The sequence below is a fragment of the Furipterus horrens genome, unplaced genomic scaffold (assembly GCF_987537825.1).
Source record: "Furipterus horrens unplaced genomic scaffold, mFurHor1.1.pri manual_scaffold_8, whole genome shotgun sequence".
Classification (NCBI taxonomy): domain Eukaryota; kingdom Metazoa; phylum Chordata; class Mammalia; order Chiroptera; family Furipteridae; genus Furipterus; species Furipterus horrens.
The window spans coordinates 69,149,786-69,172,222 of NW_028327178.1; the positions used below are offsets into that span (position 1 = coordinate 69,149,786).

Here is a 22,437-nt window from a genome sequence, read left to right on the forward strand (position 1 = left end):
GGCCTTTTGGGGAGGACTCTAGTGCAGAATAATGTCACATGCTGCCTGGGACAGGCCCTGGGCTACATGTTAGGAGCTACAAAGTGATCCACAGTTGGTCGCTGCCTGTACTGGGCTGGGGTTTGCCTGGGAGGAGCCGTGCTGTGTCTTAAGGCTGGCTGCTACCAGCACCAGGCTTTGGGTGGGTCAACAAAAGTCCCAAGGCACCCTGAGAGACTCCCTGCTGCTTCCTAGGTGCTTGTTAGGCTCAACCACTAAAAGAGCCTTGGGGTTAGGTTCTTAGGGAATCAACAGGTAAGAGCAATACAGATTTTCTTTTTTAATGGCTAATTTTATTTTATTTTACTTAAAAAAAATATTTTATTGTTATTCTATTACAGTTGTCCCAATTCCCCCCACCCCTTGCCCTCCTCTGCCCCCCCCCCCCCAATAGTCATTCCCTACCCTATTGTCCATGCCCATGGGTCATTTATACATGTTCCTTGACTAGTCCCTTCCCCTTCTTTCTACCCTTATCCACCTCCCAAGAACAATACTATTAGATTCAATCTAGGCATTAGTGCCAGTTCTGAGGCCACTCAGCAGAAGTCTCCGGATACACTGAGACCAGACACCTGGGACCTGGGGACCATTGCACTGGGACATGGTCTCAGGCTGTCATCAGGGTGGAACCAGTAGGGTTCATCAGGCTAAAGCAGATTAAGATTTGGCTGTGTGAAGGGAGGGCCCAGCACAGAAATGGTGGTGGTCATCGAGTATGCAGAAAGATGGCCTTTGCACTAAAGGTACACAACTCAGCATCTCCCTTTGTGTCTCTGGCACCCACTGAGCCTGTTGGAGTTTCCCATTTAAGGAAGACTGTAATGTGGGCCCGTGCTGGTCACCACTTGCAGAGACTATAGTGGTGCATGAGTGAACCTCCCCAGGCTAATGCCATGTGGAGGCAGATTGGGCCCAACACAGGAAGTGTGGTGCTGGTAGGACAAACATGGAAAAATGCCCTTGCCCCATAGACACACAACTCAGTTTCTTTTTCTTTGTAACAGGTGCGCCCTGAACTTACCCAGAATGCTTGGAGGGTTTTTTAAGAAAGACTGTAACACAGACCCAGGCTGGGTGCTGATCAGGGTGTGTTCAGTGAAGTTTCTTAAGCCAGTGTTGTGTGGGGACAGTGCTGTACCCAGGAAAGATGGCTTCTGTGGGTGACGCAAGAGAAGTGCTCAACACAGGGACATCGGCAGCTGTCTCTAGCCCTCTCCTCAAAGCCACAGGACTCAGTCTCTTCCTGTATGCGCCAGGCACCCTTCCCAGCTGGCCTCCCTTACCTAGAGCTCAGGATAAGTGCCTGTGAGTGAAATTTTGTGCATTGGCATTTTAAGGGTACACCTGTGTTTCTAACAACCTTCCCTGTCCCCTGGGCAGATGGAATTCTTGCTGAATTTCACTGCCAGATGTTCCTGGCATTGGTGCTTAGGGCTAGGAAGCTTTGTGTGGGGTTGAGGCACCACATTCCCCAGGGAGGACCTCTTTAGCCGAGATATTCTTTTGGATTCTCAACTGCTGCACATGGGTTCAGGGCCAGCCCGTATTGTGCCTCAACTTCCCTACCAGTCTCCATGTGGCTTTTTCTATATATCCTTAGTTATATGACTTCTGTTCAGCTAGTCTTCAGATGGTTACCCAGGTTGATTATTCTGTAATTTAGTTGTAATTTTGATGTGGTCATGGGAAGAGGTAAGTGGCAACTTGTACCTTCTTTGCCATCTTGGATAGGGTACTCTGAAATATATTTATAAACTTAAAGCTTGGGGTACACCCCACTGATTCAGTATGCTTCCTGTCTCACACTACAAATGGCAATGTTATGAAGTATAGAAGCTTAAAGTAATAGCATTGTTTATATTCTGCAAGTCTTAAAAGCTCTCAGACCTACTGGATAGCCACATTTTATCCTGAGAAGGAAGAAAGTGGTTTATAATATCAACCGCCATAGTGTTAGAAGTCTGTTTCTTATCACCTCATCTTGTTTGGTCTACACAGGGGTCACCTAAGACCATCGGAAAACACTTATATAATTACATATTGTTTTTGTGATTAATCACTATGCTTTAGTTATGTTGGGGGTCACCACCACATGAGGAACTGTATTAAAGAGTCACGGCATTAGGAAGGTTGAGAACCACTGGTCTAGAGGAAACAGAGACATTCTATTTCTCTTAAAACTCTTTTTAGAAGGAAAAAAATAGTCCTAAAGTTTCTCTTTGTTTACAGTTTTGAAGGCTGTGTCCTCATTGTTATAAATCACTGAGTGAGGAAGCATTTTTGAACTGTTTTTGCAGTGTGTAATTAATGAACACTGGTTCATTATTCCAGACATTTAGAGATAATGCTACAAATCACATTTTAGAGGGTAAGATGATTAGGGAAATAGCTGACACAACCCTTATCGACTCTGATGTATGTTTATCTGCTACTCAAGTATTTGTAAATTTTTATTACTGATTACAAATTGAAAAGAATTGCTTATCAAATTTTTCCTGAAGTCATTTTTAAGCCAGTAAATCATGGTGGATAAAGGTGGCTGCTTAAAGTCTTATTTCTGTGAAATGATGCAATTGACATGGAGCGAGGAGATGACAAGACTGAGCAGCAAGTCAGGGATATTTGGTGCAAGGGCAGGCTGTGGCACCCCTTCATGTGCCCACGCGTCACCAGTACAGGACTCAAATTATGTGTGTTTGCATTAAGAGGGTTTACTCCTCATGAGCCTCTAGAAAACAGATTTCCTGTCCCATTCAGTGTACAGGACTGTGCCTGCATTCAGTAAATGTTTGCTGAGTGTGTGGAAGGATATGTATTATGCTAGAGATGTTTTATGTCAAAAATGTTAAAAATAAATAATCTTGGACTTAAAGGAGTGGGCTCTACTAGTGGAAAGGCACACATGTATAATACCTCATATGTTTTATGAGTCATAATTGAATCTAGTTTGCTCAATTAGGTTTTTCTTATACATAATATAAACGCCAAGTGCATAACTAAACTGCAGATTCGTTTATAACCTTTTAAGGGTGGCCATGGCTTTATGCCTTGGGCTACCCAGTGGCTTCATATTACCCGGGGTATGAAAACGTCCTCTGAGTCCCGTCATTTCTCAGAGTTTCTCACTGGACTCTCACCTCTCCTCAGGAGTCTGATTGACAGCCCTTGAGTTTCCCAGGCCACACAGTAGCTCACTCTTTCTGATGCAGCAGGGTCTCCCAATGTCCTCCACCCTCTGGGGCTCCTTTAGAGGTGCATCAGAGCCCAGCTGAGCTAAGTCCAAGGGCCCTGCATGCCTCTGTGTCCACCAGGGGTGACTGAATTTAATGCCTCCTCAGTTTATTTGGTGTCTTCTCAGGGTCCTCTTCAGAGTGCTTTCACTATCAGTGCTCTGCACCTCTTCTTCTTCCGATGTTGTGGTCTTCCCTTTAGAAATCCTCTTTTTGGGATAAGCAACAGCCGTACTACCTCAGCCTCTTGCGTTTATCTCCTTGGCTACCTGAAACCTGGCTTTTCTCTGAGGCTTCTCTCTTTTTCTCATGGGTATGCAGGTAAAATCATGGTGTTTTTGTTCCCCAAGTCCGATTCCAGGCATCATCCACTACCTCCTTTGTGGAAACCTCTCTCCTTTGGCTATGCTACCTTGTTCTTCCTTGTTGACGTCATGTCTTCTGATCTGCTCCCTTGTCCTTTTTTTAATGCCTTTGTTCTCTCTCAGTCCTTTTTCTTTATGCCAAGTTACCCATTAACCCCTTGATCTCCACACCCTCAGTGGTGTTCTTACTTTATCTTCTGGTCTGTTGTCATCATGTAGATCTCTGACGTCAACCTTCATCCTCCTGATCTTTCAATCACTTCCAGGCTCTCTGCTCTGCTTTTAACTTTTTAAAAAAACAGATTTTTCTTTGGAGTATAATTGATATACTTAATTAAAATGTACATTTTGCTAAGTTTTGACATAGGTGTATACCAGTGAAACCATTACTACCATCAAGATAATGAACGTAGTCATCACTCCCAAAAGTTTTCCCATGATCCTTTGCCATTGATCTGCTTTTTGTTACTACAGTAGTCCCTCTATATGTTGCGGTTCACTTACGTGGCCTCACTGTATCGCGGGATTTTAAAAAATATTATATTTAATTATTTATCGCGGTTTTTCACTATATCATGGGATTTTGCGGTACTGTATACGTATGTCGTTAAAGTTATGTAAGTTTAAGAGTGTAGAATATGTTTAAGAACATAAGTAGTGTTTATAAAAGTGTGGAAAAGGTTAATAAGAAAGTGGGAAAGGTTAATAAGGGACTGGGAACGGTTTATAAAAGTGTGTGGGAAGGGTTTATAAAGCCTTGAAATATATATAAATAGTAAAATAAATGTAAGGTTCCTATTTCACAGGTTTTCACCTATTGCAGGGGTGTGTGTGTGTGTCTAGAATGTAATATCCGCGATAAGTGAGGGAATACTGTATAGGTTATTTTGATTTTCTACAGTCATAGAATCATGTAGTGTGCACTCTTGTTTGGCTTCTTTCACTCAGTACACCTATTTTGAGATTCCTCTGTGTTGGTACTTATATTAATGGTTCATTTCTTCTTATTTCTGAGTAGTACAGCATTCCACTGTATGGCTCTACCTTAGTTTGTTTATCTGTTCACTTGTTGATAAACATTTGGGCTGTGTCTAGTACTTGGCCTCAAATAAAACTTTTTTGTGTATATGTAAACATTTGTGTACAAGTCTTTGTGTGGGCATGTGCTTTCCTGTCTCCTGAGAATGGAATGGCTGAATCATTTAAAGCTATATGTTTTACTGCCAGACTGTTTTCCAAAGAGGTTGCACCATTTTACATTTCCACCAGCAGAATGAGAATTCTTGTCAACACTTTATATGATCAGTCTTTTTATGTTAGTGGTAATGGTATCTCTTTGTGGTTTTAATTTGCGTTTCTCTAATGACTAATGATCTTGAGCATCTTTTCATGTGTGGTTTGCTGTCAGTATGTGGTAAGGTATATGTTCAGTGCTGTTGCTCAGTTTTTAAGTTCAGCTGTTTTCTTAATATTAAACTTTGAAAGTTCTATATTTATCCTGGATTTAAGTGCTTTATCAGCTATTTGACTTAGAACTATTTCTCCCCATTTCTGGCTTGTCTTATTCTTTCAATAGTGTCTCTCAAATAGTAGAAGTTTTTAATTTTGATAAAGTCCAACTGACCAATTTGTCTTTCATGGATTGTGCTTTGGGGGGGACATATCTAAGAAATCTTTGCCTAACCCAAGATCACAAAGATATTCTCCTGTCTTTTCTTCTTGAAGTTTTATACTTACATGTTTCACATTTAGTTCCTTGATTCATTTCGAGTTAAGTTTTGTTAATTTCAAATTCCTCCAGTGGACTGATGCTCTCTTGTATTTGTTATAGACATTATGGTGCCAGAAGATCTGTGTTCCTGCTCCATTGATAGCTTTCAGCAGATCTCGTACACCAGCACCCAAGAGGGTGTTTCTCTGTGTTTTTGCCTCTTCCCTGGTAGTATACTGCCATTGATTATTGATTAGTTTGAGGCATGATATATAGAGGGAGTTTAAAAAAAATTAAAATGAAGAAAGGATTTTATAATGTTAAATTTAGATTTGAACTGTCTTTGTGAAACTTGTGGCCATCAAAAGATATTTAAAAGATTGTCACTTCTTACATGGGCAATAGTGTGGTGATTTTGGGGGGGGCGTGGTTATAAGGGTGATAAATAATAATGGAAAAAATACAGTAAAAATGAAATTTAAAAGAGATTGTCACTTCTTTCTCAGGAGAAATTATCAAGAATGGCATTTCTTGGAATTGAAAATGAGATAAACAAGAAAGTAGATTTAGAAAATATTGATGAATTTGGTTCCATTAAGCCAGGAAAGAAAAATTATAGTACATTCTGCTTTATACATATTTGAAATAATGTGAGTTTTAACACTTTTAATACTTTCAATATTGATTTTTTTTATTTTTAATATTTTTCAACATTATAATGTTTGGGAAAAATTGGCCATTGAAAGTACATTAAATATATATACATACAGGGGTATACATTTTTTCTTTTACCCCAAGCTCCAGTGTGGCTCAGCTCAACACTGGTATTTATGTATAATTTTGAGGTTTTTTTGCATGAATTTTTATTTTTAAAACTATTTCATTACAATATTCATTTTGATTACTGAATTTTTGTTGTCTCCTTAAATTTTGTACAGAACCCTCACTCTTCTTATCCTAGTCCCAGCCTTAGTATTCTTATTTCCTCCTCAAAAGTAATAAGACTTAACATTTAAGGGATATTTATAAAATACAGTAAAAGTTAGTCCATGGAAGTTAGAAGTTCAGATAATCAGTTCAACTAATTAGATTTTACTTATTCATTTATTCTTTTTTCACATGAATCCATGTAGTGACAACCAGTAGGGTTAAGGAGATGGGGTAGGTATAATGGTTTGGATGAGTTTCAAAATCAAAACAGAAAAGATTTGGAGAGAAAGTTTTTGGAATTAAAATGAAAAGGATTTCATAATGGTAAAGTTAGAGTAGAAATTTCTTTGTGAATTTATGGTCTTAAGATATACCAAAAATGGCCAGGCAAGGCTCCTTGGGTACTTATCACCAACCAGTTCTCATTTTGAAACGTTCTTTTCCTCTACCCCCACTGCACAAATTTGTTCTTATTTTAAAAGAGTTCCTTAATGTGCTTTCCATATACCAGACACTGTCTAAGTATTTTATATATATTAGCTCATTTTAACCTCATTAACAATTCTCCATGATAGGCACTGTTATTATCCCATTTTGCAGATGTGAATACTCAGGCATGATGAGATTAAGTAACTGACCCAGGTTATACAGTAAGTGCAGAACCTAGATTTGAACCGCAGCAGTCTTGCTCCTGAATCTGGCTTGTAACTGCTAAGCTGTACTTCCTCACACGTACAGGAGCTTCTGAATACAACAGGATGGAATAGGTCATATATATTAATTTTCCATTGCTGCTTAACAAGTTACCAGACAAATTTCAGAAAGGTCGTGGACTGTTGGCGGATTTGATGGATATGGGTCAAACATTCTGTATGTCTCTTTGTAAGGCTTGACATACATTTATTTACTTACTTATTTACATATTTTTTAATTGGACCTTTTTAAATGTATTTTTCTTCTCCCTGGATAGGGAACAGTGAATATATGCAACTGTGGGTAGACCAGAAGTCAAAAGTAAAAATGTTGGACCCATTCCAACAAGGAGTACTGCTGAGTCCCAGTGGTCACACATGGTGACCAGGAGAAATTTTACTGAGAATGTGTTGCAAAATGATAGATTTGCCAGATATCTGGGAAAGAGCTCTCTGTGCAGACTTTACTCAGAGTCTCCTGGGAGGTGGAGTGTCTATTGGCCCTGCCAACCACCAGGAGGTCCTCATAGGAATATTGGAACAAATAATAAACTGAGGCAGACGAGACTTTGTCTAAGAATAGATCAAGATGGAGGCAAAAAGACAAGACTCCAGGTTGAGAAAAGGTGGGGTACTTGAACCTTAGCTGTGAGCGAGCCCAGCCAGTAAATGCTGGCTCTAGACCAAAAGTTACTCAATATAGTTTGGTGATAGAAGTGGAGGGAGGTCACTTTAAGTTCCCTTAGTTAATTACAAACCATTAGTGATTTGGTGCTGTAAACTAGTCATAACAATTGTGAGTTTCCACAGAGCCCCAGTGTTAGGCGTTATAAAGAGTAGAACAGTTACAAAAGGTTCCTTCACTTAGCCAGTGATTTTGTTCTGGCAAATGAATTCCTAAAGCATATGCCTTTAATTAACATACATATATCTGTTCTCATAGATACAACCTGTAGCAATCATTGAGACACTGGCTTTGTTTCTCGGTGGAGTAAATATGATTTGATATCCAAATTTTCTCAAAAGTTTTGATTGGAAGAAAAGGTTCTCTTGCCGAAGACTTCCAATATATTTTTTAATTTTGAGAGAGTACTTCCTTTTTTGAGGTTAAGATTCCATATAGAGGTTACATACGATATTTAGTTGGGGTTGCCAAGCCATCTCCATACTAAGGGCATGAATACATTTATAGAATAATAGGTAATATGTTTTTATCATCAAAAGAGAGACTTCTAATTATAGTGCACTGCAGCACCAATCCTTTTGCAGTTGACGTGTGTAGTTAGGAGTAAACCTTGATTCCTCTCCTTGGAAATGACCAAGGAACTCTGCTAGAGGATTTATTGATGGACCAAACCCATAAATGGGGTTGGCATTGCAAGGAGAGAAACATGTGTCCTGAATATATGTAATATGTTCTTGTAAAATGCCTTGTGAACAATAGTTTGATATCATTTTTTCCTTTAGAGATTTAAAAAAAAATCATTTTATACATGATAAAAGATATTTGCACATGATCCACTGGGCATCAGTTTCCTTAACATCATTGATTTTGGCACTTTAAAAAGAATTTTGAAGAGGTTCATACTCAAAGCACTTTTATCTTAAAAACATTTCTCCTTCTATGACATTGTATTGCTTCTGAAGGTCAGTCTCCTTCCTTTTATTTTTTTTATTATCTTTTTTTTATAAGAAAAATTTTCCTTTCTAAAACTAATCTTTTAAAAATAGCACTTTAATTTGTATGCTTCATTTCTGATTTATTGTTTTAAACTTCTAGGCTCAACTTTAAAGAAGCTTCTACACACTGGAAATTCAATTAAGGTATTTATTTTAGATGAATATATAATAGCAATTTTAATTACTCTTAAGTTATTCCATAAAGTAACACAATTAAGCCACTTTAAAAACCATTTACTTAGTTTTTATTTTTAATTGAGAGATTATATTTCTAATATTGTTAGGGTTTTTGTTCCTCCATCATAACTTTTGTAATAGACATCTTAAATATTATTAGGAGAAACTGGTTTGGGATTTGGAGTTTGGGATTCTGATTTCTCATTTTGATTCTGGTGTGTACAGTTAGGGAACCAATGGCAAGGTGCTAGCTGCTCCAGTTTTATTGTCAGAAAGGGGAGGTGTTGAATCAGTTTCTCGCTAAGCCTCAGAGCTATCGTGCCTGATTCTGTTCACCTCAGTAATCTGGTTAAAATTATAGTGGTCTCTGAAATACTTTTGAGTGCCATTGTATGGGAAAAGAGTAGCAGCACCTTCCTCTTAAATATTTATTGATATACAATAGATTGGTCTTGTAATTTAAGTTAAAATTGGCTTATTTTAAATTAATATGATTTTTATAATGACATACCATTTGTGGCTGGGGTAACATGACACTGAAACATTACTGACAAAAGAAGCCGACCTGGGATGTATGTTTTATGGAAGGTACTTCACTTGTAGCTCATTAAATTGTATGTGTGCCTTTAACAAGCTAATACATTTTTGGTTTTATACCAGTTTAAAATATCATAGCCAATTAAACTTGGTATGTTAAGTATTTCTTACATGTTGAAAAAAGGAGGGGAGTTATTCCTAGCTTTACAATAGATTCCATATTTTGCCCCTCCTATTTTAATTAATAGTCTTACAGTTAAAACCTGTCAGGTCAGTAGCTCATGTTTCTGATTGGCCTTATTTATGATTAGTTATCTTAAATACAGTTAATGTAAAAAATTGAAGACTTGTGATAGAATTTTGAAGAAACTTTCCTCTTCTTAAATTTAATATAATTTTGTTACATGTACATAGAGCCATGTCGTTTTTGGCCTGATGCTGAGTAGCGTTATGCATTCAGCAGTGTCACCACTTAACTTCACCTGCTTGGGGAGAGGGCAGATGTGAGTGGGGATGGAGGCTTGTGCAGAGGAGTGGTGAGTCCACAGGTGTGTCTGAAAGTGCACTGTGGGATGCACTCTTAATGGGAGTAGCACAGTCACTGGCCTTCTCCGAGGAGTTAGCCAAGCCTTTTCTTTTTCTTTTTCTTTCTTTTTTTTTTTTTCCCCCTTTTTTTTGTCGGGGAGGGCTTCTCCTTCTCTTGGCTTTTCTGCAGAGCCTCCTGTTTGGCTTGAACACTCACTTTGGAGGAATCCACACCTTGGTATAATTGAAAGAAGGTCAGGCAGTCCCTCAGTTACCTATATTTGAAGCTCACTAATCTTTCATATGTGTCTGACATTTTTTCATCTCTTTTGCTTACTTAACCTCTTTTATTGATGTCATTTTTTCAGCTGTTTAAGAATGTCTGTGGTTATGAATTCTTGGAATGGAATGAAGTGAGAAGGACACATCTATCTCTATAGATGTTTTCTTCTAGAATAGAGTAGGGACATAAGGCAGGTAAGCTGGAGAGCTGTTCCATCCCATTGAGCCAGTTCTTCAAGGTCTTAATTAGCTCTAAGTGTTCTGATATACAAGAACATTGAACTTGTGCATATTGTAGTGACATGACATAAATGCTGTACAAAGCACAGTGTGAATTTGGAGGAAGATTATCTTTGTATTGTTTTCATGGGAATTGTGCCTTTTGGAATGAAATATGGTTAGTAGGAAAGAAATAGTGCTTACTCTGAGTTAGGCACTGTTCTGACTCACTCAATCCTGTATCAGTGCTTTGTGGTAAATTCTGTTATCATTCCTATTTTACAGTTGGAGAGACTAAGGCATAGAGAAGTTAAGTGATTTTCCACAGGTCATAGCCAGGCTAGAAAGTGGCAGAGCCTACATTTGAACCCAGGCACTCTGGCTCCAGAACACAAGCTCTTAAGCCTTGTGCTGTATTGCAGCATCCTTACTTACTTGTCCTTAAGTAAAGAACTTGGTCAGTACTTTAACAATACCTTTCACTTCTAGTTTTTCTTTCTCAGAACTGATGCTACATTACAATTTATTTCTACAAGTACATATGTTTAATTTTGTTGCTTTTAATTTTTTTAGATACGATGTGAAGGAATCAGGTTGTTTCTTCTGTGGCTTCAAGCACTTCAGACAAACTGTGCAGAAGAGCAGGTGCTGATTTTTGCATGCCTTGTGCCTGGTTTCCCAGCGATCATGTCCTCCAAAGGGCCCTGTACTCTGGAGACACTCATCAATCCAAGCCCTAGCGTAGCTGATGGTGAGTGATATGAGCAGATCTTATAGGTTGAAATGATTCTTGAAATTACATTGAGGAATTCTTTGGTTTGCCATTTTCTTGAATAGAAATCTTGATTTCACAAATGAATTTTGAAGAGGAATTATTTCCCATTTATATTCATAGTAGATTCTTACAAACATTATAATTGAAAGACTTAAATCTATTTTATATGAAATGATGACAAGAGAAATTTACTGAAGTGGTGGAAATAGGAATGGAAGGGAGTGGGACAGATGTTGGCAATAGTAGGAAGTGGAGATACTTGGTATGTCTGGAGTGTTTTTGTGACTGTTAATGCAACTCAAATCCACTACCAAAACTACTTTAGTGTCTATTGTCCTCATTACTATTATTTCATAAGTGGACATTCATCTGCTCACCCAGGTTCTTTTTTTATCAGCTGTGTATTTTCATGCAACATTCACAGAAGGACAGTAGTGGCCTCATGGGACTATTAACGGCAGCCATTTGTGTTCAGTTAGGGCCATTGATTTATAACTGCGTATAACTTTTATTACCAAATGACAGGTATTTGATGTTAGGCTGACCAAAGCAGAAATTGAAAGGGAAAGAATGGTGTAGTAGGAGAGCTGGCTTCATGGCTTCTGTATCATGCTTCCAAGCTCTTCATGTACACTGGCTTGGTCCATGTGAGCAGTTCTATTAGATGGATAGATGTATTTTAATAGAGCCCCCCCCCCTTTTTTTAAAGCCTTGTTTAAAATTTAGCTGTGGTGAAAGACTCTCATTATTTTTCCACTCTGCAGCAAAGATATATCCAGAAGAAATTACTGCACTGCTGCCAGCCATGTCAGGGGAAAAGATAGCTGAGGACCAAACATGCTTTTTTCTTGAAATACTATTGAAATATATGGTTATTCAGGTAAGAGCAAATCATAGATAATTCAGTGATGATCTTATTCTCAGGAAAGAAAAAACATTGTCTCTTTTCTTTCTGTTTGCCCACATTTTGCATTTTTGTTTTTTGTTTGAGGTGATTTTATATGCTATTTCACTAAACATAAGAGTCTGGCCAGGTTACTTCAGCAAATTCCAGGCATACACACTATTTTATGTAAGTGTGCATGTAAAGAAAAAATTCAGTTCTCTGTCTGTGTGTCTCCTTTGCTTTAGTATTACTAACTACCACATTTGCACAGAACACCTCACATATGACACTTCTGGTCACCAAATGTATGGGGTTTTTACCGCCAACAAGCAATTCTTTGTGACAATTGCTGGGTGTCCTACAATTTAACTCAATTCTAACACTACCTGGAGATAGCACCAGAGCCCACATGTTGAGGTCTCAGTCCTGTAAGACTATTTCCATCCTATTCAGACACCAATTGCAAGTAGTCGGTCCTCAAGTTACTCACAATGTCTCTTCATTTGGCTACAAATCAGAGCTTCTTATGACCCTCTCTTTAAATTTGATTAACTTATTAGAGCAGTTCACAGAACTCAGGAAAACATTTACTCATGTTTACAAGTTTAAAGAATATGATAAAGGCTACAGATGAACAGCCAGACGAAGGGATACATAGGGCAAGGTTTGGGAAAGGCCTGAGTGCAAGAGTTTGTGTCCCTATATGCTACATGGAAGTATTTACCCACCTGGAAGCTCCCTAAAACCCTTGATATTTGGGTTTTATGGAGGTTATGATCTCTAGGCATGATTTATCATTAACCCAATTCCAGTCCTTCTTTCTGTAGAAATGGGGTGGGTAGGGGCTAAGTAGTCAAGTTCTAATATGGCTTGGTCTTTCTGGTGACCAGGAGCCACCCAGGACCCCACCAATAGAACAGTAGATGCTCCTAGTGCTCTCATCACAGTGTTTTAGAGCTTTGTGTGAGGAACTGGGGGCAGAGACCTATATATACATTTTTTTTCTATTATTTCATAGTATAATAAGCTATTTTTGTTTCTTTACTCTTTCTCTAACCTTGGTCTCTATGCTAGTGAGACAGGATGGATGGAGGAGGAGGCAGGCTCAGAAGCTGAATGGGTATAATAGATCAGGAATAGGCAGAGCAGGCAGGGAGATTGGAACAAAAGCATATTTAATTATCTCATGTTATCAGCACAAGCCTACTTGATGTCACGTATTTCTTTCTCTTATATTTACCAACTGAATACAGAAGAAAAATCATTAGTTTATGATTTCAATAGGTGAGTTATGTCTCTTGGTCTGCATTTCTGAGCATTGATATGATTTGAAAAAAGCTACTGAGTGCTTTTCTCTTAGCGAACGCTTCTGTTGTCTCTGAGTTCCTCCTGGGTATGGTCCAATCACTGTCCTTCACTTCACAACCAAATTTGTTGACATAATAATCTCTGCCAAGTCCACTTCCTTATCTAACATTCCTTGACATCTTCTGTTACCTGCCTCTGCCCTGTCACTACTGAGAGGTCTAAGGACAGGAATGGGTTCTTATGTCAAGTCCAGAGGGAGGATACTCTTAAGTCTGTGCCATACTTAATTTTTCCTTTAGGAGATTCCTCCCATGATATTTTCTTCTGGCTTTCCTCCTCCCTTTTACTTCTTTCCAGTTTTCTTTGGGGGACTGTATTTCTCTCTGCTGTCCCTCAAGATTCAGTCTTTGGCTACTCTTTCTGAATACTCTGTCCTGCTGGATGATCTTGTCTGCTCTCCTCTCCCATTTCCTTTAGCCTGCACCAGAAATACAAGGCTCCAAAATCCTGAGAGCCCAACTGGGATATTCTGTCATATTCTGGAAGCTCTACATTTTAGTTCTGCTGGCCTATTCTACATGCACCTGGCACTCTTATCTGTTCAGAAGTGGCAGATCAGCATAGAGTATTTCAAACTTCAGTGTGTTGGGAGACTTGGGTTTTCATTCTAGATGTGTCATTAATGAGCTGTGTGACCTCAGATAAGTCATGAATTCCCCAGGATCTCATTAGAGGAAGGATGACATTGATATAGGGGAGGTTTTTAGGTGGATTGTGAGCCTTTAAATTGTATGTAGAATTGTATGTGCGTGTCCATCCTCCTCTCATTCCCTCCCTTCTGTCTACTGGAGTGAGTCCTCAGAGTGGAGTTTCTTCCTGGCTTGTCCTGAAGAACTGGCAGGTTACAGACTCAGAGGTCCTCTGCCCTGGGGCAGCCAAAACCCTTATTTTTTTACTTCAGGTGCTGGAATATTACCATTTTCTAAGTGGGCTGAATCATGAACGACTTTGGGAAACTGCTTTAGGGCACTGAGTGCCCTAAAATACTGTAACAAGTATTAAGACTTGCTGACAGGTGTAGCTGGGGTGGCAGGCCTAGCTCGTCCTATCCCATGGATTGCTTTTAATAACGAGACTAAATTTTTCAAGATTCATAGCTGTACCTTTTGATACTGATTTTACATGTAGGTAACATTGGATGAAATCTTTGCAAGGGCTTGTTTCCACAATCGTGTTTACTATAAATGGCCTTTTTGAGTTTTTTTTTAAAAGCACCTTGTGCTCTTACTGTTGTGGCTCATTGGATTAGGCATTGTCCTGCAAACCAAGGGATCACCAGTTCGATCCCCCGGCAGGGCACATGCCTGGGTTGCAGGTCAGGTCCCTGGTTAGTGGTGCGCAAGAGGCAACCAATTGATGTTTCTCTCACACATCGATGTTTCTCTCCCTCTCTTTCTCCTTCTCTTCCCCTCTCTCTAAAAAATAAATAAGTAAAATCATTTTTAAAAAGTACACCTTGTTAGCCCTGGCTGGTGTGACTCAGTTGGTTGAGCGCCGGCCTACAAACTTAAAAAAAATATACCTTTTTATATTTAACTAGATGTTTTAAGGGCATAAGGAGTGTTAAATCATTACAAGAAACCTGTAGAAAAATATGGGCATGATGTAGGAGAGCAAGTTTAAAAGAAGTGATGTCGGATGATTTTTTTTTTTTTAATACTCAGTTAAAATGCTATTTTTAACATAGTTACTGTTTTGTTTTGAAATTCATTTTTGTCATCTTTTGAGTTTTAAGATATGATTTTTATTACATGATTATCAGTATTATTTGTCAAGTTTTTAAATTATAATAGGAATTTTAATAATATTTTAGTTTAGTATACATTAATTTGAAATGTAAATATATGTATTTTTTTCCACATGTTATCCAAAGGCTGCAAACTTGGAATGGAAGAATAAGGAGAATCAGGATACTGGTTTTAAATTTCTTTTTACATTGTTTCGAAAGTATTATCTTCCTCATTTATTCCCATCATTTACTAAGTTAACAAACATCTACAAACCTGTACTTGGTAAGTACTGATTGAGCCGTGTATAGAGGATTTCCATAGGGAAGACGTACAGTCTCTTTCAAAGTGACCTTTGATTATTTTTAAATAAAATAGTAATATTATTCTTATACTTAATGCTAACTTTATTGTAAGATGTTTAAAATTTCCTAATGATTTTAACTGTTTTAAGTGTTTGTACAAACTAAGGTGAACCTCAACTCACAGCAACAAAGGGGAACTGTGGCTCCTGTATTCAGAAATAATTTGAAATGAATCATGATTTTTTTGGTGTAGTTACAATTATAATCTTTTAATGTAAAAAAGCCTTACTTTTCCTTAAGTGTTCTCTTACTGGTGGTGGGGGTGTGGTGACCCCAGACCTCACTCAGTGGCTAGGCAGGCAAGCCCAGACCACACAACTGCCTCCAGTATGCAATTTCTTTTTACTTGATCTTTCATCCAGCAGGAACTACTTGCAGCTGCTTATGGAGGTGCAGATGTTTGGACAATTGGGCATCCTAGGGACGGACAGTACATCCAGAGGGGAAGAAAACATAAGGAAATTTCTCATTTAGCTTCTGAAGCTTTTCTTCTTTAAGAAATGAGGATTCACTGGCCAGTGAAATCCCTTAGAGCAGTGGTTCTCAACTTGTGGGTCGCAACCTCTTTGGCGGTTGAAAGACCCTTTCACAGGGGTCGCTTAAGACCATCGGAAAACACATATGTAATTACATATTGTTTTTGTGATTAATCACTATGCTTTAGTTATGGTTGGGGGTCACCACCACATGAGGAACTGTATTAAAGGGTCGCGGCATCAGGAAGGTTGAGAACCGCTGCCTTAGAGTGATGGAGGTGAAGCAAATCTAGCTTTGCCTGTTAGTAAAGCAGGTGAAAGTTAAAATGAATCATTTTAAGAATATTTTTAGAGGAGAAAAGTCACAATAGACATTAATCCATCTGGGGAATCTAGACAACTGATTCAGTTGTCTGTGGGTGTATATTTGTACACACACACACACACACACACACACACACACTGGGTAAAGGGGAAAACAGAGGAAGCTTGGTGCATTTTGAAAGCTGTACTGACTTTAAGGGTACTGGGATGTTATGGCTTTTGTTAGCAATGTATGTGGGTGGTTTTTTTCAAATTTGTTTTCTAATTTTATTAGTAGTGTATATTAATTGTAGAAAACATAGTATGTTGTTAACATTCCGAGATTAAAAGTTATTGCTTTTATGCCCCATGTAGTTACCTCAACATGTACAAAAATGAGTGAGAGAGCTGTTACTACAGTGTGCAATTATCTCAGATCCAGTGTCACATAACTTTTCTATTGATTATGGAATTTAAAAGACCTCTGATGAATTCTTTGCAAATGGTGGTATCTGATACCTCAAAAATGAAACATGACTTACTGAATTCTTTCAGCTATTGACTATACTGATTCTATTCCCTGGGATACATCTGAAGGGAAAAGGATATAAAACTAAATTTAGGTGCTTTTATTATTGCAGTGTTGGATGTTAATTAAAATAGAATGATGAAGAAATGTCTGTACATGGTTTTATATTTGTTCTAATCATAAAATAATCTTTAATTCATTATAATGTATATGAAAAGATTTTCACTATTATAATATCATGTACAATTTCTCAAATTTGTGAAAAATAATAATTTTTCCATAGTTGTATACCACAGCTGTTAAGGAATAACAACCACCATCACTTGGTCTCGATCAGATTGTGAGGCAGAATTAGAAACGAGCCTTCCAAAAGATGACATTTTAAATCATTTCTGGTTCTCTGATCTTAGTTGCTATTCATACAACCAAATACATGTCTGTTTACTTGGAAACTGAAACATTATGTCAAGATTCACCAACCTAATCATGTGTCCTTTTTTCTTCTAGATATCCCCCATTTAAGACCAAAGCCAGTGTACATTACTATAACTCGAGACAATGAAAACATTTATAGTACAAAAATTCCATACATGGCAGCACGTGTTGTTTTTATTAAGTGGATTGTAACTTTCTTTTTGGAAAAAAAGTATCTAACTACAACACAAAACAGTAAAAATGGAGTTGATGTATTGCCTAAAATCGTGCAGGTATGTCATTTATCATCGTTTTATCTCTTCATATGTATGTAATGTCACACACTGACACAGAAAATATTTGATTATTATGGTTATTGATTCCTACTGATTGTCGGTTATAAGACCTCAATTTCTTTGTTGCACTCTGTCTATAATGCCGAGGTTCCAGAAGAAGCTGAGTTAGAAGCACTTGTACTCTTGGGATTGCCATGATGAGGCCATCTTGAGGGTGAGGGGAGGCATTCTGAGAAGATGATTGTTGTGTACACACTGCTGGCTCCCTCTCATTTTTTCCTCTTCACTCTGGTACCAGTGACTTCTGAGCATTAGACCTGTCTTATTTTTTTCCAATCCCCAGTATCTGGAAGGTCTGTAGGAATCTTGCAGGTGGCCTGTGGAGAAGTTCTCTGAGACCGCGAAGTACTAAGAAGACAAACAGCCCAATTGAAAAATGAACGAAGGAGATAAAGAGAAGTTCACAGAGGAGAAAATAAAAATGGGCCTGGATTTCACCTGCAGTCAGGGAAACATAGTTTGTTCTGAGCTATCATGAGAGACTTTTATTCACCAATCAGCTAGACAAAAATTTGTATTATATTACTACATAAAAGAAAATCACACTCTGAGAGATTTTATATTGCATCTCTGTGGTGTTTCTGTCAATTCAAAACAATCCATTTAAGGGATGTAACTTTTTTCTACCTGATCTCTAAATTTTGAAAAATCATCACCTGTATTTATTGAAAATAAATTTCTCACTTTGGTGATGAGAGTAGCAAGAATAGCAAATTAATCACTGCTTCAAGGTTCGAACTTTTTCCCTTAGTTGACTCTCACACTTGTGAGTCATCTACTTTTATTATCTAACCTTTTTAGTGTCATGAGGGTCTGAGCTTCTCAATAAATTAGGATGATTCTATCATTCTAACAGAAAAAGGACGCCAGAACTCCAATTGAATTAAAACGTAAAAAGAAATATTTTAATCTCATGAAAAAGAAGTGTATAGTGAGTCTGGCTGACAATATGGTTCACTCACTCTTTGCAGTTTTCTCTTTCTTACCCTGCCCTTTTCTAAACTCTGGCAAATGTGTCTTTAGCTTCCCCAATGATTGCAAGATGGGGCACTGTGCTCCTTTTTCATGGTCAGAGACAATTGAAAATACAAAGCCCTTTCCTTTTGTCTGAGTGGTACAATTTAGGTTACCTGCCCACTCCTAGAACCATAGCAAGGCACTGATCAGCTTAAAGCTGGGTGTGTAAACAACATAGGGGGGAGGGACATGATTGCCTTCCATTACAAAACGTAACACTCCATTGGTACTGTGCATAGGGTCAGCTTCCCGTGAGTCATGTGGGCTTCATGGGAAGAGACATGCCAAGCACTGGAGTTCTGTCAGGGAGTGGGAATGGATGCTGGGCAGACAACCATTGTGCTCAGTGCTACCACACCCTGCAGATGACCGCGCAAAGAAATGGCCACTGTCACTGTAAAGACTGTTAATACATCTCACAGTAAGCTGTTACATTAGTTGCTTATTGCCTCTGTAACAAATTACCACCAACTTAGTGGCTTGAAACAGCACAAATTTATTATCTTGCTGTCCTTGAAATCAGAAGTCCAAAGTCAGTCTCAGTGGGGTAAAACCATGGTGTGGACTGGTGGTCTGTGTTGCTTCTGGAGGCTCTAGAGCAGAATCTGTTTTCTTGCCTTATCCAGCTGCTAGAGGATGCCTGCATTTCTTGGCTTGTGTCCTCTCCTCACATCACCTTCTCTCCCTCTTTTTCCATCTTCTATCACCTTCTCTGTGTCTCATTCTCCTACCTCCTTATAGATCTTTGTGATGACACGGAGACCACACAGATAATCCAGAATAATCTCCCCATCTCAGCATCCTAAATTTAACCACATCTTCTAAGTCCCTTTTGCCACATAAGGTAACATTCAAAGTTTCTAGGAGTTAGGGTATGGACATCGTTTGGGGGTCATTATTCTGCTGACCAGTTGTCTCCTGTATTCCCTTCTCTGCCTTACAGTTGTGGTTCCCACCTCATCTCACATGTGTCTACTGTGTTCTACAGTTCATTTACATTGTACATGAGAAAAAGAAGCAATTTAAACAACTAAATGTTAACTTTGGAAATGAAGTTGCAGGAATAAATGCACATACAATTGCATTTTTCTCCTGAATGTTTTTGTTTGGAATTTCAAATTTATTATAATTTTACTCATGTAAAGTGAACATCACTGTCCTAAGTCAGGTGGTCCAAAATCTCTTTTCAAATCATATACTGCTTTTGTAAAAGTCCCTTAAAACTATATTTTAAGTGCTGCTTTTAAATAGAGTTCACACTTTGGCCATTATTACTATGTTAAAGGTCATGTATGAGGAGATTTGTGTGTGTGTTTGTTTTTTCCAAAGTGAATTTACTTCCTCTTGATTTAGAAGTAATACATTTGACAGTATTTTTCACCAAGGAAGAGAGGAATTAGTGCATTTTCTAGACTTAGCTTATTTACCACTTGGAGAATCTGGTGTCTTTCATGGGAGAACAAAAGTACATCCCATACATCTATAATATGTTGACAACAACAACACCTCCTTTTATATCTGAACAATCTTTGTTCATCATTTTAGCTAAAAATGTTTTCAGTGAAGAATTACTTCTTAGTGATTCATATTTGTATAAGGTAGAAGTACTTCAACATGTAATAGAAAAAGCAGAGTGGTGATTTTAAAATTGTGGCAGCAACTGTTCTTTTACTAGTTCTACATGCACATTAACTAAACATTAAAACCCAAAGAAATCCATTAGGGAATGAAAAAGTTTGAGATGGTAAGACAATTGATCACATTTATTTGTATGATAAATCTTTTAGTTACATTATTAAAGTATCACTTTTACTGAACCAGCCCTTCAGTGATGATTCATGGGCTGTGATTTCCTAAAATTGTTGTATTTCATGAGATGAATTGTTAGAAAAAGTGAATCGCACAAATTGTCAACCCTACAGACCCTAATATATTGTACAAGCTCATTTGTTGACTACCACTCTAGTACTTTCTGTGTTCTTAAGCTCTACAAGGCAAAATGTAGGCTGACCCCAACCATGCAGGCAAATCATGAAGGAAATTGAGAGGCATCAGGCATCACCAACAGAATGGCAGTTGCATTCTCTTGTTTCACACCTACTTTGTGGGTGTCCTCATAGAGCCTTACCCTATGAGTGAACAAGTCTCAGTATGAGCTGTGGATTAAGAGGAAACCAGAGTGGTAGGGAGGATTGAGGGGAGGGATTAAGAGGTACTCTGTTATGCAATTCCCTGAGCACTGGCAGTACAGGCATGGTCTAAACAGATATGTCTGTTTCACTAAGGCTTTATCACATGCCAAAGAGGTAAGAGTCATCCTTGCATTTACCACCAAGTCAACTAATACTAAATGATAGTGGGGATTCCAGCCTGATTGTAATGGGTGGAAAATGGACCTCTTTCTGTGGTTAGTGCGTATTCATTCTCTCACAGTTAATCTTCATAAAAGAGACAAGAAATGAGACTTGAATTATCAGTTTGTTTTCCCTCTTATCATTTACTGTAATTATAATTGTCTGTCAAAACATGTCGATACTTTTGGAAAGCAGCCTTTTGTGAAAGGAGTGTGGACTAGAGGAGGCTAAGAAAAGCATCGTCTTATCAGGAGTACTTATCTGTTGAGAATCTGCACATGCAGCAGCAGGAGCATCCTAAATTAAATGCAGATTTTTGACTGGTGGTTGGATGTCCATAACTCCCATGTTGTTTAAGGGTCAACTGTCATTTTCAATTATGGCATGATGGGAAATTTACTATGCTACCCTTATGTTCTTTCTGGATAACAGAACTTATTTTTTTAATGATTAGGTACCTTTAAACATAATTCTTTATGTACATTACTTCAGTTATCAATTGCTATGTTTTTAAATTAGTTTTCTGATTACTTCAAAACTTAATGGCTTAAATAAATAACCCTTTTATCATACTATATATTTCAGTTATTGGGTCAGGAATTTGGGTGGGGTTTAGTTGTCCAAATATAATGTTTCATGTGGCATTAACTGAGGTCAGTGGGTAGTATAGTTTTCAGCTTCCAGGTGGTTAGTCTGGATAGTCCAAGGTGACTTCATTCACACTTATTGATCAAAAAGTCACAGGTTATTGAGCCTCAAGATATTAGACTTAATCCAGCCTTCATGCTTTACCAATTAAAAATAAAACCTGTATTAGTAAAAATGAGTAAAATTTAAATTTTTTGTGGAAGAGAATTTGTCAAAAAGATAAAATAATTTCCATAGGTGTATCATCTCACAGTGTGACAGTGCCTTTGATAAGCCACATAGGCTTAATAACTAAGGCAGAAATTATTACAAATATCATCTTCCATTAATTTTCCCTAGAGATTATAATTTCAGTATCAACTTTGCTTTCAGACTTCCCATGATAGTTACTAAAATGACTATTTTGTTTTGTTCATATCTTATCACCTCATAAAAATATTTACAGTGAGGAGAATTTTAGTGGTATTTCGGTTATTTACTTTGGCACTTAAAAGAATAATAGTGGAATTTACAAAAATGAAGTGAAATTATTCATGTTTGGAGGAAACATTTAATTCTCTGGGAAAATGGAAGAGAAAACAGTGTTATACTTTGTGACTCAATGAATGAATTATTTTATTTCTTTCTGCTCTTTAAGTGCTCTAGATATTTAAAGTTATAAATATTTCAGTTAAGTTTGATCTGAGATATAAAACTCAGATCAAGGTCTTATACTCTTTAAAGATCTTGGCACTCCTCATAAAGGTGTCACTTAGTTTTATGAGTCAAATGATGCACCCAACATTGTGGCTTCAAAATATCTACTGAATTTTCAAATCTTTGCGACTGT

The 22,437-nt window shown here is 37.8% G+C and overlaps 1 protein-coding gene across 1 annotated transcript in view; it reads left to right on the forward strand.

The window, feature by feature from the left end:
- Nucleotides 1-22,437, forward strand: part of RALGAPA2 (Ral GTPase activating protein catalytic subunit alpha 2) — a 401,573-nt gene that overhangs the window by 116,707 nt on the left and 262,429 nt on the right. The window contains exons 5-9 of the mRNA XM_090285992.1: nt 8,751-8,794; nt 10,964-11,141; nt 11,930-12,045; nt 15,293-15,431; nt 17,327-17,526. Of these exons, the coding sequence (XP_090142118.1) occupies nt 8,751-8,794; nt 10,964-11,141; nt 11,930-12,045; nt 15,293-15,431; nt 17,327-17,526 (677 nt within the window). The remainder of the gene's footprint in view (nt 1-8,750; nt 8,795-10,963; nt 11,142-11,929; nt 12,046-15,292; nt 15,432-17,326; nt 17,527-22,437) is intronic.